The 18,976-nt window shown below is 43.1% G+C and overlaps 1 protein-coding gene across 3 annotated transcripts in view; it reads left to right on the plus strand.

The window, feature by feature from the left end:
• The window catches only part of LOC137434422 (rho guanine nucleotide exchange factor 2), a 200,254-nt gene that overhangs the window by 158,220 nt on the left and 23,058 nt on the right, over positions 1-18,976 (plus strand). For all 3 annotated transcript variants that reach the window (XM_068127398.2, XM_068127399.2, XM_068127400.2), the window contains 13 exons: positions 3,970-4,108; positions 5,084-5,199; positions 6,071-6,217; positions 6,559-6,809; positions 6,944-7,069; positions 10,191-10,308; positions 10,409-10,657; positions 11,248-11,324; positions 11,685-11,863; positions 11,997-12,088; positions 12,257-12,445; positions 13,703-13,834; positions 14,375-14,466. In XM_068127398.2, the coding sequence (XP_067983499.2) occupies positions 3,970-4,108; positions 5,084-5,199; positions 6,071-6,217; positions 6,559-6,809; positions 6,944-7,069; positions 10,191-10,308; positions 10,409-10,657; positions 11,248-11,324; positions 11,685-11,863; positions 11,997-12,088; positions 12,257-12,445; positions 13,703-13,834; positions 14,375-14,466 (1,907 nt within the window). The remainder of the gene's footprint in view (positions 1-3,969; positions 4,109-5,083; positions 5,200-6,070; positions 6,218-6,558; positions 6,810-6,943; positions 7,070-10,190; positions 10,309-10,408; positions 10,658-11,247; positions 11,325-11,684; positions 11,864-11,996; positions 12,089-12,256; positions 12,446-13,702; positions 13,835-14,374; positions 14,467-18,976) is intronic.

The following is an 18,976-nucleotide window of genomic DNA, read 5'->3' on the forward strand; positions in this document are numbered from 1 at the left end:
AATCCCTATGTCACTTACAACGCCTCTCAAGGCATACACAGGACCAGAACTGCTTCCCAGTGCCAGGTCCCTGGTTACAGAAAATGGTCTAACCTACATGAACACACTCACGCTTTTGACAACACTCAGATTTCCTGACAAACCTCACACTCTCACTATGTCTCTCCGAAAAGACTGACTGGACAACACTCAAATCTACTTTCTCAACAATGCTCTTCAAGAAGTTCTGTCACTCAAGCTTTTGGGTCTCACTATCTGCCATGATCTTTCCTGGGAAAACCACATTTCCAAGCTGGCCTCCAAAGCCAGTCACCAACAGGGCATCCTCCGTCGTGCGAAGTCCTTTCTTGGCACACCTGAGCTCCTCACCACAAACAAGGCTTTCATCCGCAGCTCAATGGAAGACTGTTTTCCCATCTGGGCCGGTGCTTCTGCCTCACACCTAGCTCGTCTTCACGCTGTTGAAACCAAAGCTTTCAGAATCATTGGAATCTCCCACGATGAAGCTAACTCCGAGGGCCTTTCACTCACTCACCGCAGGCAGGTTAGTGATCTTTCCGTCTTCTACCGACTCCTCTCCGGCCTTGCTCCCCCAGCTGTCTGTGCTCTGTCCCCCAAATATTCCTACATGTCGCACAAGATCTGCCAGCAACCCTCTTATGGTTAAACTGCCAAAATCAAGACTCTCTGCTCACCTTCACTCTTTCATTCCTCTTTTCTCCCACCTCGGGAACAAACTCCCTAACTCTCTTCAATCCCACTCCTCCCTCCAGGTTTGTAAAACGGCTCTCCACCACCATGTCTTGTCTTCCCCCATCCAAAACCTTGATCTTTTCTACCCCCGTTAATTCACCCCAGATCCACTTCTTTCCTGGAAGTCTTGGCAGTGTCCACGTGTTTTTTTTTACAAATCCCACCCCGCCCCAACCCTCCCACTCCCCCATTCCCATGCCCCCTCCCCCCAAGCCCTCTCCCTCCCACAGATCTCCCGATGTCCCTGCTCTCCATCTTGTTCTCCCGCTCCCTTTATCATGTTTTTTGTTTTACGTGTCAGTTTTTTTTGTGATCAATGTTAGCTCTTACACGAGCCTCGACCTTGCATGCAAAAAATAATAAAACCACAGACCATGATAAATTGGCACACTAGCTAATATGTAAACCCTCCAATTAGTCAGGTTCACTATGTTAACAAATATAATTTCATTCAAAATTTTGGGAGATTAGCAAACCTATACATTTTTGGAATCATCAGAGCATGGAGAATCCGAAAATCAATGTTGGCATTTGCACAGGCAAAGATTTTGGATTTTCAAAATGGCCGCCACAAAATACATATTTTCGCTCTCTTGGCTTCTAGTCAACCTAGAAACTTAATTAAATATGCTAATCCTATGTTTTCTGGGTCAAGGAATCCAATAAAGGCCTCAAAATAGTGCTCAGGATCATAGAAAAGCAACAAACAAAGGTAATTGAAAACCATTGTCTTTATATTTGTGATATAACTGTATTACATAATACATGATATTGCAAGTCCTTTGAAGTTATAGGTATGGGTTTATAAAGCAAGAAAGCAGCCTTGTTAGTATCAGATTGAACTATAAGTCCTATACACAGGATCTACGAGGTCTATACCGTTCAGGAATATGCTTTTACAGATCTTCATCAATGTCCTGAGTGTCATTTTCGCAAAGGTGTCTACGCAAATGCCAACATTAATTTTTGGATTCCTCATGCTCTGAATATTCCAAAAATGTATAGTTTTGCTAATCTCCAAAAATTTTGAACGAAAAAACATAGTGAACCTGACTAAATGTAAGTTTGTGGCCCAATAAGGAAAACACGATACAATCTTTTATTTCACTTCACTGTGTTTCTCAACGCAATCTGCTTTTCTGGTAATGCACTTCATCCATCCATCGGTCCACTATCTTGGCTATGCCCATTATGTAGAACTCCTTGTCATACCCTTCTAGGAAGTCCTGTACAGCTGCCATCACAACATTTGCGTTCTCATATTTGTCCCGCAGAGCTTCATTCAGGTAAGGAAAGAAATAGAAGTTGGATGGCTCTAGATCTGTTGAGTAGTGTGGGTGTTCCAGAAATTCATACCCACGGTTAGCAGCAATAGCCACCGGAAGCTGGGCTGTTTGTGGAGTAGTGTGGGACTGTGTGTGCGGATGTGTTTTCCTGGAGAAGCAGCACACCTCGGGTGAGTTTCCCCTCGCCTCTTTTATTTAATTGCATCACACAACTGGTGCATTCATCAGAATAATACTCCTCGATTATAACATTTCACTTTTCCAGGAAGTCTACCATTATCACACTGTCACACAGTGGCCACAACATGTCCAGCTGATTATGTCCTCTTAACCTTCAAGGGTTGGTGACCCGGTGTGTTTCCACTGCATGCTCTGTTGTTTGGTCTCAGGATCAAAGTGGTGAACACACACATGTCTCGTCCTGTGTGACAATCCAATGGAGGATATCCTTGAAATCAGCATGAAAACGGTCCAACAACTCACGTGAAATGTCTCGACGAACTCTTTTCTGGGACACTGTCAGCACGGTGGACTCCCTGAATCCTGACACCTTAGCCATGCCCAATTTGTCTGTGAGGATTGATTATACCAAACCAAAACTGACACCCAATGTCTCAGCTACATGCCAGCTGGTTGCTCGTCTGCCTTTCATCACTACTTCATGCACCTGGTCCACCATTTGTGGTGTTGTTACCTCAGCAGGACAGCCTGATCTGTGTTAATCTTCAGTGCTTGTTCCGCCATGCTTGAACTCAGCTACCCAGTTCTTCACCGAGGAATAGGAATATGATCCGTAATGTCGCTACCATATCCATATGTATTTGCTTGGGAGGCAAGCTTTTCTTGTGCATATTTTATATATTTGTCAAATGGGCAAAAAACCTAGGATCATGCTTTGATTGTTTGTTGGTGAGAAATATCTTTATTTAAACCCTCCCTAACACGCTGCTCCAAAACTCTTTGCTTCGCGCTGCTGGTTTCTTCTCTATTCCTAACGTTTCTGTTGTGTGTAATACATTTCTGTTGTGTCCTGTCTTTTATATCTCTGAACGTCCTCCACTTTCTTATAGTGTCTCATGCTGCCCCTACAAGGTCCCAATTGATTATACTAGGTTCATGCCCCCATCAACCTCAAGAGGCACTGAGGAAACCTCTTTGTATAGCAAAAGCAAAACTGCTCGCTTCGAGCTATTTTGCAGTGCCAAAGAAAACTTCAAGCAAGACCAAACAATATTCTAAGCAGTGGAAGCTGGCCAAATTTGGAGCTGCTGGTGACTACAAATATGCATGTGATCTTGGCCATGTGCTAAGGTAATGTTTGGGATAAGTCTGGAAAGGAATCTGAAGTGCACACTGCAATTTATTGTATTGTATAGTCGGTTTGTGAGATTCCCAAAATACAATCTGAGTGGCATCATCCTAGACCACTAGCCTAAAAGGAGAAGTGTGGAATGCAACTACAGTAATTTGTACAAGGTAATAGGAGCACCCTTCTCGAGCAGTGATTTTTGTTTAAAAACTTGATTTATTCATCAACAAGACAGCAAGTGCTTGGTTTAATCCTCATGCAAATTGTGCTTGAAGTCGAAGGATTCCCTTAATGAAAAGTGAGATATATCTGCGTATAATTGACAACAACAACAACGATTAAGGGGAAAGCTTTTAAGCGAGAGTTTCAAGCTTCATTCTTGGGAATGTATTTTCTCTTGCCGTATTTGTGGGAAAATTTGGCTTTCAATGCAAACTTTTGGCTAGGCCTGTATTGGTATCTGGATGACTGCGCAACATTTGGTACACTTACCAATAATGTTCACAAAGGAACAGGAAGTTCAGCTTGCTTTGTTCCCTGAAACAATGCGCTGCACAGTTCCCGAACGTGAACTCTCAGGCAGTTGAATCGATGTGACTCAAACTCTCATTCCTCATCCAGATGGTCTTTCAAGAAATCGACCTCAGTCAACTCACCTTGGAGGAGATGGCTTGCGTTACCCGCTGAATCTCTCGTCCTCTCGGAGCAGACTCTGCCCATCATCTCTCACAAAAAGTGTTTCTACTATTCAGCTAAATGTGTAAGCTTTGGCTCATCACTCACGATGACTCTTATGGACTACAACCTTGTTCTTATTAAAGCCATATATTAAGTTGGTCCTGATCGGATGACCTGTTGTTTCTGTGCTGTGTTTTTATTTCTGAAGTAACTGAGGCCAGGTTCTTCTTTTGAACGCAGCACAAGGCTGTGTGGTAGCATCATTGGCTGAGGGTGGGTGTGGCTGTGTTGCTGATGCAATGCCCTCTGTAGTTTAGAGAAAGAATTTGGAATTTGTTCAGGGTGCCAGTGATAGCTAGCCTACTCTTCGCGAAAGACACCTTGGGATCTTTAACGTTTACCAACGAATGTCAGCAGACTTCCTGTTACCGCGATAACTTGTGAACCAGTGATGGGATACTGACCAAAGTTGGTACAAGTATGTATTATGATGCAAAGATAAACTTGTTAGATTATGGCATCAAGAGGTCAAAGGCCAGAGGCCATGTCAGGTAAAAAATGTGATAACTTGAGAACAGCTGAAGAGATTTAAATCAAAGTTGGTACAAATATGTATAATGATGTAATATTGTGGGCGGAGGCATATCGATCGATGTTGTGATGTCGAAGTGTCGTTCTAGTTCAGACCTTTTTTCCTTAACCTTTAACATATTCAACTGAAACTTGGTACATGGCTTTATTATGATAAGTTACAGAACAAGTTTGAGTTTCAGGGCGTTTCGTTAATTTTTCACAGTTTTGCCCTTTTTGGACTTCGAAAATATCACATTGGTAGCTGACATGTTTTGCAAAGCAATTCTCGCTCTTTTTAAGCATGTAAAAGTTCAGGATTTAAAAGCACCAGCTCCTTGATGAAGGAGTATTGATTGCACCTTGCACTATTTTAGAGTTATAACCATGTTTATCAAATGGGTAAGATAATTCTTCAGATATATTATGTTTATGTTTTTTTTTTTTTCGCGCTCCTGCATTACAAACCTCCGTCCCATATATTCAGCGGAATATCTGGCGGAGAGCGCAATGGCCTGCATCGCAGTAGGTGGCAATCCACAGAATCTCTGTCTTTCTTCAGTCGCATCAAGGGCACCTCCATGGAGTCACTCACTGATGAAGGCAAGTAGTTGTCCCCCGTCGCAGCGCGGAGCGAAAGGGGGACTATGGTTTTCCCCTCCGTCCGTGTGTCCGTCTGTGCGTGCGTAAGCAAAGGACCGCATTCGAATTTGGTGTGTGGGTGCAACCCACGTCAAAATCCAAGATGGCCGCCGCCATGTATGTCTGATGCCATGTATGTCTGAACATTTTGAGCTGAATATCTTGGAAAAATAAGCGAAGTACCAACTTCTAATCTGGTGTGTGGGTGTATCTAGGCATAAGGAAGAACGCTATTGAAAATTGGGTCGCCACGTCAAAATCTAAGATGGCCCCGCCATGTATGTCTGAACCTTGTGAGCGGAATATCTTGAAAAATAAGCGAAGTATCAACTTCTAATCTGGTGTGTGGGTGTATCTAGGCATAAGGAAGAACGCTATTGAAAATTGGGTCGCCACGTCAAAATCCAAGATGGCCGCCTTGCGTTTTCCACTTTGTCAACTCGCATCACTTCACCGACGGGGGACCGAGGCGCAACGCTTGTTATATTTTGATTGCAGCACAAGTCAGAATGCTTTCTGAAAGTGCAATTTGAAATGCATATTGTTTCATTTACACTTCCTGCTTTGTGTGCATAGGTGAAGCTTTAACAGCTTACATTTTGGAATCAAATCACAATGCAGATTTAGTGTGTTGTTCCACTTCATAAATGGAAAGAAAAACAAAACCATGGAATGCTGTGCCATGAAAGGAGCTTTCTTTCCTCTCTCAGAATTGCAAGTGGTTAATGGGATGATTCTTTATGGTAGGCACTATTACAGCAAATAGAGTTTAAAAGTTTATGCTGCTCTTTGTTCTCCCCTTATTTGTGCAATTCTGTCGTGAATTTCTCAGGAGAGGATGTGATTGAATGCAATCTCATGGGCAGCCTGGAGGCTGAAGCTCGATGCTTCGAGGCTGACTCATGGAGTGTTGCAGTGGATCCAAACTTCGTGCAAACGCAGAACAAGGATGAGATCAAGAGGCAGGATGTGATCTATGGTGGGTTAGCTTTGTTACATTTTGCTCCTTGTCATTGGTGTCGATCCCATCAGGCTCACTTTACAGCTGCTTCCCACTGAGGAAACATTGAGACTGATGCTTAAAATTCTCACCTTGCATACTTCCACTCTGAGGTTTTTGTCTTTAGTGATTAATGGAAACATCATCTTGTTATTGTTGCTTGCCTAAAATTTTGTGTGTGTGTGTGTGTGTGTGTGTGTGTGTGTGTGTGTGTGTGTGTGTGTGTGTGTGTGTGTGTGTGTGTGTGTGTGTGTGTGTGTTTCTGAGGACCTAACACCAAGGTTGTGCCTTTTATCCTCTTCATCTACCTATCCCTGCAGAGCTGATGCAGACAGAGATGCATCACATTCGCACGCTGCGTATCATGTCTGAGGTGTTTGCGCGAGGCATGCGCAAGGAGCTGCAGTGGAATAACGACTTCCTGGAGCGCATCTTCCCATGCCTTGATGACCTTCTGGAGCTTCACACCCAGTTCATTTCACGTCTCCTGGAGCGCCGGCGTGAAAGCCTCGTTGCTGATAGCGATCGTAACTTTGTTGTGCTTCGTTTTGGAGATATACTTATGGGGCAGGTGTGATCTCCACTTGCAATATTTCTTGAGTCTTTGTGCTCTACCTTGCACCCTTTTATTGGTATTTTGTTGCTTTCATTTCGAAATACAATCCCTGGTCATTTATTTTATACTGTACTTGCTTTTGTGTACAGTTCTCTGGAGAGAATGGGAGGCTCATGAAGGAGACCTATGGCACTTTCTGCAGCCAGCACTGCAATGCGGTTGCTTTCTACAAGGAGATGCTTGCACGAGAACGAAAGTTCCAAAACTTCATCCGGGTGAGCCCCATTTTGAGGTCCTGCAATTACGGCCAAAATACAGTTTGACTTTTTTTTGTTCCTTGCAACACACCAGTGTGCCTTGGGTGAAAGATTGAGGGGATAGATGAGTCGTATTTAGAGGTTCATCATCCGTCAGTGCTGTGTGATTATGATATCCTTAAATGGTAACAATGCTTCTTTATTGCCAGCTCTCACGAATATAGAATGTTGTTATCCAAATCTTTTCAATTTGGGGACTTATTTTAAGAGAGTGCAGAGGAGCATCGTTCTCTTTACATAATGCAGTTTGTTTTTGAGGCAGTTCAGAGAAAAACAAGACGGGATAATTGGAAGCCGTGTCGGTCTGCACGACTGTGTTCAACATTCCTGAACGTAAATAATGAATGCAAGGTGCTGGGATGGCAGTTATGTCGATTTGCTTGACTTGTACTAAATAACTCCTTTTAACTTTTCTCACTCTTTGGTTGGCCAAAGATATTCGGATGGTGTTAAGAATCTTTTCATAGACTTAATTTGGTATTCTTAATGTTGTGGTGCTACGGAAGGGGAGGGGGGGGAAGAGTGGGGGAGAGAAGTTGAGTGAGAAGTAGGGGTACCTTAGAGGCAGAGACTCTTCTTGAACCTTCAGGAACATGCATTGGTAAGAGTACTCTGAAATATCTTTATTTGGTTGATGCCGTGACAATACAATCCAAAGTACTTGAAGATGCCATCAGATGCCCGATGCTGTTATAGATAACTAGCAGAAGTACCCGGCATTGCCGGGCGGGGGAGGGGAGGGGGAGGGGAGGGGGGGCGAGCCCCGCCCCTTGGCAAAGCGAGCGATTTTTTTTTTCATAGCGTCATAGCGTCATATCGCTCATAGCGTTTCATAGCGTCATAGCGATTTTTTTTTTCATAGCGTCATATCGTTAATAGCTTCATAGCGTCATAGCGTCATAGCGATTTTTTTTTTCATAGCGGTCATAGCGTCATAGCGATTTTTTTTTTCATAGCGTCATATCGTTAATAGCTTCATAGCGTCATAGCGTCATCACGTGATCGCTCTGAGCGAATCAGCGCCCACCTGCTCTGATTCCGTTGATTCCGTGCGCTGAAATGCGCTGAGGTAAATATGAATAAAAAATATGGATCGTCAAATATTTTGAGTTCGGCCATGTTCGTCCCATGCTCAATGGCCATGTCTATGTCAAATATCAAGCACGTAAGCCTCTCCGTTTAGGAGTCTATCGGTAACATTACACACACACACACACACACACACACACACACACACACACACACACACACACACACACACACACACACACACACAAACTGTGTTTTATATATATATAGAAGATACGCAACTTTCGAAATGAAGTATGAATGCTAAATGAGGCAATTTGCGCATGCGCTATTTGTGTCTACATTGACTTGGTTGTGCTCGCCGGGCACTTTTAATCTGCAATTGCTAGCACGAAATCCATAATTCAAAACCTAATTTTCTTTTAAACATTATTTTCAGCATTTAGACGAAAAAGTAGCAATTTCAAAATGGTTAACCATAATTATTCTGGTCCTGAATGAAAATCTGACTCATGGAAATAGAGGTAATATGAGCAATATCCATGAATGACACTGAGAGGTGTTGATTTCCTTTCATTTCCTGTTAACATAATTAATGTCCCCATGCTAAATTTAAAAAATAACATATCCTCCAGCGTGCGGCATCACCGGGGTGCCTTCGGCACCTGGCGATGCCGCCATGCAGCACATAGAGATGGTATTGGGAGGGAGAGGTTTACAATAATTGATTGATTGATTGCGTAATTAAAATCAATAAATAATAATCCTACATTAATTAATTTCTTTATCAATTGGCTCATAGCATACCTAGACCACCAGTGTTTCATCCGAAGCTGTAGCTGTTTGGGAATTAAATAATTAACTAATCGAAAAAAAAATGATTAATTGATCAATCAATAAATAATTAATCGATTAAATGATTAATCAATCAATAAAAAATATCCTTTATAGCCAGATCACTTGGTCACTGTTGTGTCCAAATATCAGCCTCCTAGTTTGACTAGTTCCTTCAACTAACTGTGCTTGAGATATTGCCGAGATGAGAAAGGAAATAAATAAGTACTTAATAAATCGATAATATTGAAGTAATTGATCAATTAACTGATTAATTAAAAAACAAAAAAATACAATTTTTGCCAAATCACGTGCTCACTATTGTGCCGAAATTTCACCTTCCTAGCTCAAAGGATGGCTGAGATATCGCCCGGACAAACAAGAAAGAAAGAAAACAAACAAACAAGCAAACAAACGGAGTGAAAACTGAGTACTCCCTTTTGGTGCGTGTCATCGCTGGGCCCCCTTCGGCGCCCGGCAATGATGTTATGCAGCGCCTGGACATGGAATAGGAAAGGAGCGGTGCACAACACGCACATACACGCAAGCGCACACATGGATGCTTCACATGGATGCTTCAACATTTTGCAATAGATGTAAAAATCTATCATCATGTTAAATTTACCTGCACTTTCAAAAGCCCCAAACATGTGCTTCCAATTGGTATTCAGATACATCTAATCCAGATACACAGTCCATTAACTGGTAGTGATTGTCGAAGGTTCGTGTAGCAAACGCCCATCCACTCGGGCCTTGCACGGGTCCACATGGTCGGAGGTTTGCAGTACGGGCAGCTTCCCATTTGGCGAGCTGAGAAAGTTCTCCCAAGTCTTTCATTGTGCAAAGGCGCAGCCCTTTCTCTCTGGTACTTTTCCAAGTATTTTCAGCTTAGTTCAGAAGCTTTGTGAGCCATTTTAAGCAACAATTCCGCATCGACCACGCACATACTTTATGATGCCATGAACACCAACGTTACCTGGGATTCCTGCACATGCGTGCTGAGCATTCTGGGGCAGAATACGTCATTTCAAAAGTCACATTAATGATGTTCCTTATCCTGATATTATGCAAATAATCTAAAATTATTTTTTAATGCAGATATGTCTGATCTGGGAGGAAATATTTTTTATTCTTCGATAGCAAACTTCTCTACCTGTCACATTGTTTGTACAAAACTGTGACAGTGAATGCTGCTGCTGTATTGTTTACGCGGCAGAGGCAAAGCAGCAAGCCACTGGTTCGCCGGCTCGGTGTGCAGGAGTGCATTTTGCTCGTTACGCAGCGCATTACCAAATACCCCGTCATCATTGAGCGTATTATCAAGTCTACCAAAGGTATGTATTCTACAATCTCAACAGATTAGGTGCTCTTATGTATGAATCATTGGTTGTTTATTTTAAAGAGAGGTCATGTGGTGGTCTTGCAATCTCGTAGAAGGTACAACGGAGCACAGCGAGATTTCTGAGGCACTGAGCCTCGTCAGGGGTGTTATTGGTGCAGTGGATGAACATGTGAGTGAGAACAGCAAGCGTCAGCGCATCATAGAAATCTACAACCGCATGGAGGGAAAAGCGATGGCGAGGGTGCGTCCCGGCACCACTTTCTCTCGTGCTGATATGCTGGCAAAACAGCTGGTGCATGACGGGCCACTGAGGATCCGAACGCCAGCAGGACGCCTCCGCGGTATGTTACCTCCTACACTGTGACTGGCGTAAGCCATTTGAAAGCATAAGCCTTGTAGTCTGTTATATGTGATAGGAAATTTATTTTAGATCTGGGTTGGAAAGACCGCTCAGTTGAGAGCTTGCCTCCCATGGAGTTGTCTGATCTGGATTATATTTCTGATTGAGATGGACATTAATAAAAATTGTCATCCTGGAGTGCCAGCAGGGGGGGCTGCATCTCAAAGCAACCAATCCTTCAAATTTGAATACAAAGCAGATCATCCCATATGCATTTATCTTGTGGCCATTAAATCTCTCTCGATATCTTTGGGAAAGAGTCGGCCATTGTGTTAGTGCCCTGGCCAGATGCCCTACTTGGGTTTTGCTAGATATATAAATGGCACTAAATGCAAAGGTGGGAGTGCTCGGATGTGAATATGGCACGATCTGCCAAATGGCTTCCTCCTGTGTCTAAGTTTCCTTGTGGAGTTTGCTTGATGTTCTGGAGTTGCTTACAAAGTATTGTTGTGCTACTTGTTCATGAAAACACCTTGAAATGTATTCTCCAGAAAGTAAATGTCACCTGTTTCCCACCTCCCATTATCGCAGAGATTTTGGCAGTGCTTTTCACAGACACACTCGTTTTGCTGCTGGAAAAGGATCAAAAATACTCATTTGCCTCATTGGTAAGTGTATCTTTAATAGCCATCACAATCTGAGTCACTCTGGCCCCCGTCTGCAATGTGAGAGGGAGTTAGCCACCTTGGAGTGTTTTATTTCCATGATTGTTATCTTTGTTGTTCATGAAGGCAAAGCAACCAAAGCTTTTCCTCAAAAAAAAAACTTTTTGTATGGGCTTTAAAAAAAACAATTCAACTTTCCGTTTATTGTTTGATTTAGGTGTTGATGTGTTGGCATTGCTGCACATAAATGTGATTGCAAACGAAAACTTTGTGGAATGTTTATAAGGACTTTTAAAAACTTTTTAAAATAAAATATATAGACATAATTTCATTACTGTTTGCTTTCCAACCGGCTGTAAACAGGAACCAAAGCCACCAGTAATTCCTATCCAGAAGCTAATGGTGCGAGAGATTGCTAACGAGGAGAAAGGCCTCTTCCTCATCAGCAATTCATCGCACTGCCCAGAGATGTACGAGGTTCATACCAACAAGAAGAAAGAGCGGCAGAGCTGGGCAACGATTCTCCGCACAGCTGTTGAGAGGTGAAGCACTCTGCTCTGTCCATGTGAATTGTGACACACATGGAGCATTTTGCCTTCACTCATCTGTCCCTAAAGCACATGGTTTGCTCACTTGCACCCCATCCCCCTGTACTGTAATGCTTTGCACACCCAGCTGCCCCGATATTGACGAGGGGGTGCCCATTGAGACCGAGGAGGACAAAAAACTCATTGATGCCAAGATGGAGAAGGCCAAGGAGTTCCAAGGTAAGCTTCAACAAGGTCTTGTTGCTTTAGGCCAATGACTGGTGTATCCTTATTCAGACTCTGGTGAAGGTTTGTAAAGCAGCAAGCTTGGAGTATAATGTTAAGGCAATGTTGAACTCCATTTCAGCAAGAATGACCATGATTTTTATGACGAATGATGTGTGGCAGAACGGTTGGCAAGCCGGGACACGATTGTACGGGTTACTCTTGAAGAAAAGCTGCAAATTTACGCCGAGATGGCAGATTATTTTAGCTCTGATATACCAAGTGGCCAGTTTCCGACAGTTCGAGGACCCTTGAGGCTGAATGATTGTGAACTCAAAGCTGAGGCTTTGTTGCTCAAGGCTTTGCAGGAAGGTGAGATTTTGAGCAACAATAACAGTTTAAATCGTGTTTACGTAGTTTATTTTATTTTTATATAAATCGTGTCTATTGTTTATCTTGGAATTCGGATTAGTCTGGCAAACCCTCGCATCTACTTTCTCAACAATCCTCTTGAACAGGTTCAATTTGTCAAACTTTTGGGCCTCACTATCAGATATGATCTTTCTTGGGCAAACCACACTTCTAACTTGGCCCCCAAAGCCAGTCTGGGCATCGAGGCATCCTCCGTTATGCAAGGTCCTTCCAGGGCACACCTGAACTCTAATCCACCTGCAAGGCCTTATTCCATAGCTTGATGGAGTACTGCTCCCCTCTCTGGGCTGGTGCCGCTACCTCATAACTGTCTTTTTTACCGCCTCCTTTCTGATCTTGCACCCTCTTCCCTCTCAATACTTTGTCCTTCCCCCCTCCACTTCCTTACTCCCAGGTTTCTATAGGGTGCATGTGATCCCCCAGCACCCCCTGCTGGTGATAAAAAAAAAAAATCAGAACCATTGCTAATCACCTTCACTCATTTGTTCCTTTTTTTATAGCCTGTGGAACCAACTTCCATACTCTCTTCAATCTTGTCCTTCCTGCCAGGTCTTCAAGACTCACCAGCATCTCAGATTATCCCCCATCCTAAACCAAACCATGATCTTGTCTACCCTCGTTAACCCACACTAAGCCCACCTGCTTCCAAATTTCAGGTTTTCCCTTCCTGAGAGTTTGCTTCCGTATCCATCTTGTTCACCCCGCATGTCCTGGAATCCTAATTCTTCCCCACATCCCTGATGTTTCCAAATATCACTCTATTTTGTCCCTGTTGGTGTGTTCCCCCCCCCCCCCCCCCTCTCTTTGTTCTGTTACATCCTGAACTGTTCCACGTTCCCGCTCCTCCACGGGCCTAACATTGGTCGCAAAAATACACCTCTCAGATGTGTCTCTCAATTCTAACCAATCTTGATATGTTTCCTGAATTTATTGCAGAGGTCTTGGGAATTTTCGTGTGCACAATGAAGTCTCCTCCGGTGCCGAACCCCTTATGCTCTATATGCAATTTTTGCCAAGCCATCTAAAGATACCTTTTCATCCATAATATCATGCCCCACCCCCATTAAATCAAATCACTTTTAACTCGTCACCTGCCTCCACAACACCCCCCTCTCCAAGAATCCTTCATCACGTTGGTACATTTATCAAAGGGTCCATAATCGCAACACTACAACCTTTCACCACTTTGTTTTACAGCTGAAAAGTTGCAGCAGCAACTAGCCACGGCACTGAGTGTGTGCAGTCGGTATGAATCGCCCACATCCGCCTCGGCATTGCCTAAGCGTGCTGAGACCTTTGGGGGCTTTGACAGCAACCTGAAGCGGCACGGTGGGTGTCTTTGACTCTGTCAAATTGCACACTTATTGTATGAAAGGACTCCATACATTGATCGAGTTTTGGTTAATCCCTGGAGTTAGCGGCAGTTCTGGCCGGAGAAGCAGCTTGTGGGAGTGTTAACACTGGGAATTCGCAATTATTTTTTTTTAAAGGCCATTTTCCCCACGAGAGCGGGGGTTAGCCTTGCGGGCCCCATGACAATCATGGTTCCCTGTTTGAGGCAATGTTTTTATGGCCGGATGCCCTTCCTGACGCCAACCCTTGGTCGCCTCTTACGATGCGCAGGGATACGGTGTACCTATTCTAAACCGGGGTACACACCGGGACACACACTATCAATAACTTTCCATCACAGGTTGCTAATTCATCACTCCCAATCCTGTATTACAATGTTTTTCTCGAATTGAATTTATAATGGAAAAGTGACATTTCGAGTATGTGGTTGCTTCGCTTCTGGTAATCATCATGGACAGACAGTAAATGCACTTTGCATAGTAATGGGTTTTATAGCTAAGCCTTTGATTTATGCAGATGCAAGTAAGGAGGATGGTCAGGCAGGCGGTGGGCCCGGGGGTCAGCAGCAGGAGTTGAGGCGCACTGAATCTGATGGCGTCATCAAGAAGGTGAGAATAGAGCATATTGGGTTGGTCTTTTCAGTATTCCCATCTGAGCACTCGGCTTTTCAAGGCACTTGATGAAAATGATCACAGAAGATGGTATGAATTTTGTAACCACTTTTTTGAAGCACTGGAAAATAGACCTCAGTATCGCTGACATTTTGTCTGATTGCCATATCTACATGAATGGGATGATAAATAAACAGAATTGCAGATTTTGGGGATTGGAAAATCCATAAGAACATGAACAACATAAGAACATGAACAACGACAACTTTAAAACAGCTGTTCACCACCATCTCTTATCTTCCCCCATCCAAAACCTTTATCTTTTCTACCCCGCTAATTTCACCCCAATTCCACTTTTTTGAAATACCAACTTCTGTCCTGGAAGTCCTTGGTGTCCTTGTGTTTTCTACTTCTCCGCCCCCCCCCCCCCCTTCCCACGCCTCCTCCCCCCAAGCCCTCTCCCTCCCACACATCTCCCTGCTCTCAAATGTTGTGTTTGTGTGCTTCCCCTTCTCTCCCCATCTTGTCTTCCACTCCCTCTTTTTATATATTTTGTTTGTCTGGTTGATTTGTTTGTGAAGTAAATGTTAGCTCTTTCACGAGCCTCGATTCAGTATCCAAAAAAAGAAAAAAAAGTCAGGAGACGACGATGGTTCACAAGCGAACGGTATTCAATGACTGAGGACGGACTACTTTGAAATGGCCGTCCTTTGTGACCTTTAAAAGTCAAAACCGACATTGAAAAAATATAAATAGGAATGTATTATCTGTTATGAGACTAGTTAGCTACACAATACCGAAAATGTGGTTCGATTCCGACAACTTTGAAAATTTGACCTTTGTGACCTTCAACGGTCAAAGGTCGAAGATTCTGAAATTTGTTGGAAAACTTGTATTTCATGATGTATGTGATAATATAAAAACATGTACGACATTTCACCCTATCAGGAAGCGAACAATGTAATAAAACCATCAAAAATCGACTTTTCTAAATTTCGTTACCTTGTGACCTTGACCTTTTGGCGAAAATGAAAAATCGAGCTCCGTGCGGCTAGACACATGACATTGGCCTAACCAAATACCGAAACCCCTGTCAGATTCCACCAAACCCCTCGGAGAAGATGTAGCTTGAACTCGATTACCCCCTAAAAAGACATCTTTTTCGGGCGTGACTCCGCCCACAATGGGCGCAATACGCCCACTCGAGGCAGGACACAACTAGATCATGATATCAACCTCCCACCCAGGTTTCATCAAGATCGGATGATATCATCGGGTAGTTATGCTGCGGACAGACACAGACAGACAGACAGACACACACCCATGACGAATATAGTGGTCACTCTGTTTGATAACTCGTGAACCAATAAGCATCACTTCATCACTCTCTGGAAATCACCGTCTGGTGTGGATTTAATTAGTCACAAATCGACGGTCCATGTTTTCTGAAGACCCTAATACTGAAACGGCAGTAACTGCAACATCAGGCCAACATCACATGCTATAGACTTAGATGTGGAACAGGTTAATAACTAATTAAAATCTGTGGTTTCAATAACATTGATCCACATTCCACGCCGCTAATGAATGTCTCACTTCACTGAGCGATAAATTTCCTAATTGCCTTATCTGTCACAGAACTGAATTCTAGTGGCTCTCTTCAACACTCAGCTCAGTACTGAGGTCTCACTAATTCGGTCCTACACCCTGAGGTGCTCAGTGACGACTCCCTCGAGCTGCTTGTCCCAAACTCTCTGAGCTCCTCTCTGTCTTCTCCACGAACCAACCCTCTAACTCGACTCGTCCCCTGTTGCCGCAACCTGACTCCGCCCCTCGGCTACTTTTTGCCTCGCGACCATACGGTGATTGGTTCGCCCCTGGTCCTCTCGAGCCCCCGACACGCCCATTATTGCTGACGGTATCGGGCTGTTATTGGTAGTTTTAGCAGTCTTACCTTCAGCGCACGTTCGCAGGATGTCGGCTTGCTGTCCTCGGGGAATTCACCAGGCTCACAGAGCCAGTTTTCGGCAATGCACTTAAAGGAAAACAAATGGACAGATTACGAAGTGAAATTTAATGACTACGGGAGGATGGTGGGAAAGATTGTAGACACATTACGGAGGGAGGGTTCACAATTAGCATCTACTAACAATCTTCGACATGTGACCTTTCGTTTTCACACAGAAACCACACACTTGTATGCTAAACATGTACTAATGGTGTAACTAATCTGTGTTACACTTGCTACCCCTGTAACTAATATATCTACATACAATTACCCTTGGTAGAACAGTCTCATAAATTGCATTATTTTTGTTTCGTTGGTTGTTTTAAGTCGTTCTTGCTAAATGGTGTTGTTTACTGCAGTAAATCATTGTGCTCTTGGTTTAAACAAAAGGCAAATATTTCATGGTTGGCAGTGAATGTGCTGGCAAAGCATCGTTCTGCCATCCGTTAGCTGTCTGGATTAGATACTTGGTGATTTGTGACAATAACCTCTTATCACTCTTTGCTCGCGAAGCGAAAAGCAGGATTTGGTGATCGTTTGCGTACATGTGGCGTGCGTGTCTGCATTTTAAAAATAAATTTTCTCGGCAACCGTTACCATATGGACGAAATGTTACCATATGAGCGCCTCTGCCTGTAGAATTATTTTATTTACTAGCCGAAACCCGTGGAACATCCATGGAAGGGAGGATGTGGTGTATGGATAGAGTGTACCATTATGGATGGCATAGGGGATTTGCTTGTCCGAGTAAGAGTTAGGAAGAAAGATGAGAATGAAGAGTGCGTATATGAACAACGATCGCCGACACCGGCACAAATGCATGCTCTGGATTGTCCACTCAGTGGACGGCTTGCTTTCGCCTTCGCCTGTCCAATCGGCGGACGGCTTGCTTCGCCTTCGCCCAGTAGACGCCAATTCGATGGCGTCGTAAGATGGCATCGTATCGGCAGTTAATCGGATGCTTTTTGGCCCCAACGTCGGCTAATTCAGATTTTTCGAGTATGGCTGTACGTGATAAACAAAGAGTGCGGTTCGTAGATCGTAAATCCATTAGTGCCGTGGGCATCGGGTCACTGGGTGCGGCGTAAAAGGGATAACAAAGTCGAGTCCTTACGCTATTATTATATAGATAATTATGACGTCATCGGTCATGTGGTATTAACGCCATATTGGAAAAACGTTACACCTCCATCTCTGAAAGCGCTCAATGGAAAAAATTGAAACGTAGCTCATTGTCAAGTACTCCCATGGGGAATAAGATATGTCAATGATCATGTCATCAGTGCCTTTGTTATGACATCATAATTTGACAAGTACAGCGCTTCATCCAATCAGTATGAATTTTTTTTCCTCTGCAACTGTTGGTGTGATGGACATGAAATTTTCACCATAGGAGCGTCTCCTCCTGTAGAATGGTTTAATGATAATTATGATGTCATAGGTCACGTCCCGGCTAACATTTTTGCGTTGCCACAACGTTGCTACAACGTTTCACTTTCGTTGTTGCAACGTTTTGCTCCAACGTTTTAAGCACGTTCCAATATCTAGTTGTGGGTATGTGTCCACAACGTTTATCACGACGTTATTATACCTTTGCAGCAACGTTGTCACAACGTTATTGCATGTACGTTTGCACAACAATGACAGGAACATTCACACAACGTTGCGGGAACGTTCAAACGTTGAGTTTTGCTGACGTTTCCACAACGTTTTATCATAACGTTGCGTTAACGTTATTATAACTTTGCAGCAACGTTTTATAACGCCATTACAGGAACATTTACACAACGTTTTATCATGCTGTTGCGATAACGTTACAGCAACCTTTTATAACGCCATTGCAGGGACATTTACATAATGTTTTTTGTTTCATAACTTTATGGTTTAACATTCAGATATCAATAAAAACAGGACACTGAGATTTGTTTATGACATTTATTTTGCAAATCCTTTGTTGTGTTTGTGACTTCAAAATAATTTAATGGAGGGAACAAAACTAAAATTAAATATTTGCAGATAAACTATAGTGTCATAACACGTTGTAATACCAAGTGGTACAAAATTGAAAATTTGAAAAGAATTGAAAAAACAATTGAAATTTGAAAGCAGGTCGGTGGGAGGATGTCATTCTTCAAAGATCACCATAATCCTCACACCAGCAGTCCATCTGCACTCCATCAACTAGACACCTGAAGCAGTCGACATCTGCAAAAAAAACATGAAAAAATAAGTGATTTTAAAATTGTCAAGAGGGGAGAGAATAAATAATCATTCTTCATAGTTATCCAAAACATGTGTTACCCTTTTTTTGAAGCATATATGAAAGGCCATGCATAAAAAAACGCATGGTTAAAGCGCAACAGACAATCACATTGATCCCAGGTCAAATTCACCCATGAATGTGTTAAATGTCTGCTGCTCTTCTTCTGCTCCAATCGGTTCTTCTGATAATGTGCTCTTTAAAGTGGACATCTCTCTGGCCATTCTCAGAAAGCCTCC

The sequence above is a fragment of the Myxine glutinosa genome, chromosome 10 (genome assembly GCF_964187855.1).
Source record: "Myxine glutinosa chromosome 10, kmMyxGlut1.1, whole genome shotgun sequence".
Lineage (NCBI taxonomy): Eukaryota > Metazoa > Chordata > Myxini > Myxiniformes > Myxinidae > Myxine > Myxine glutinosa.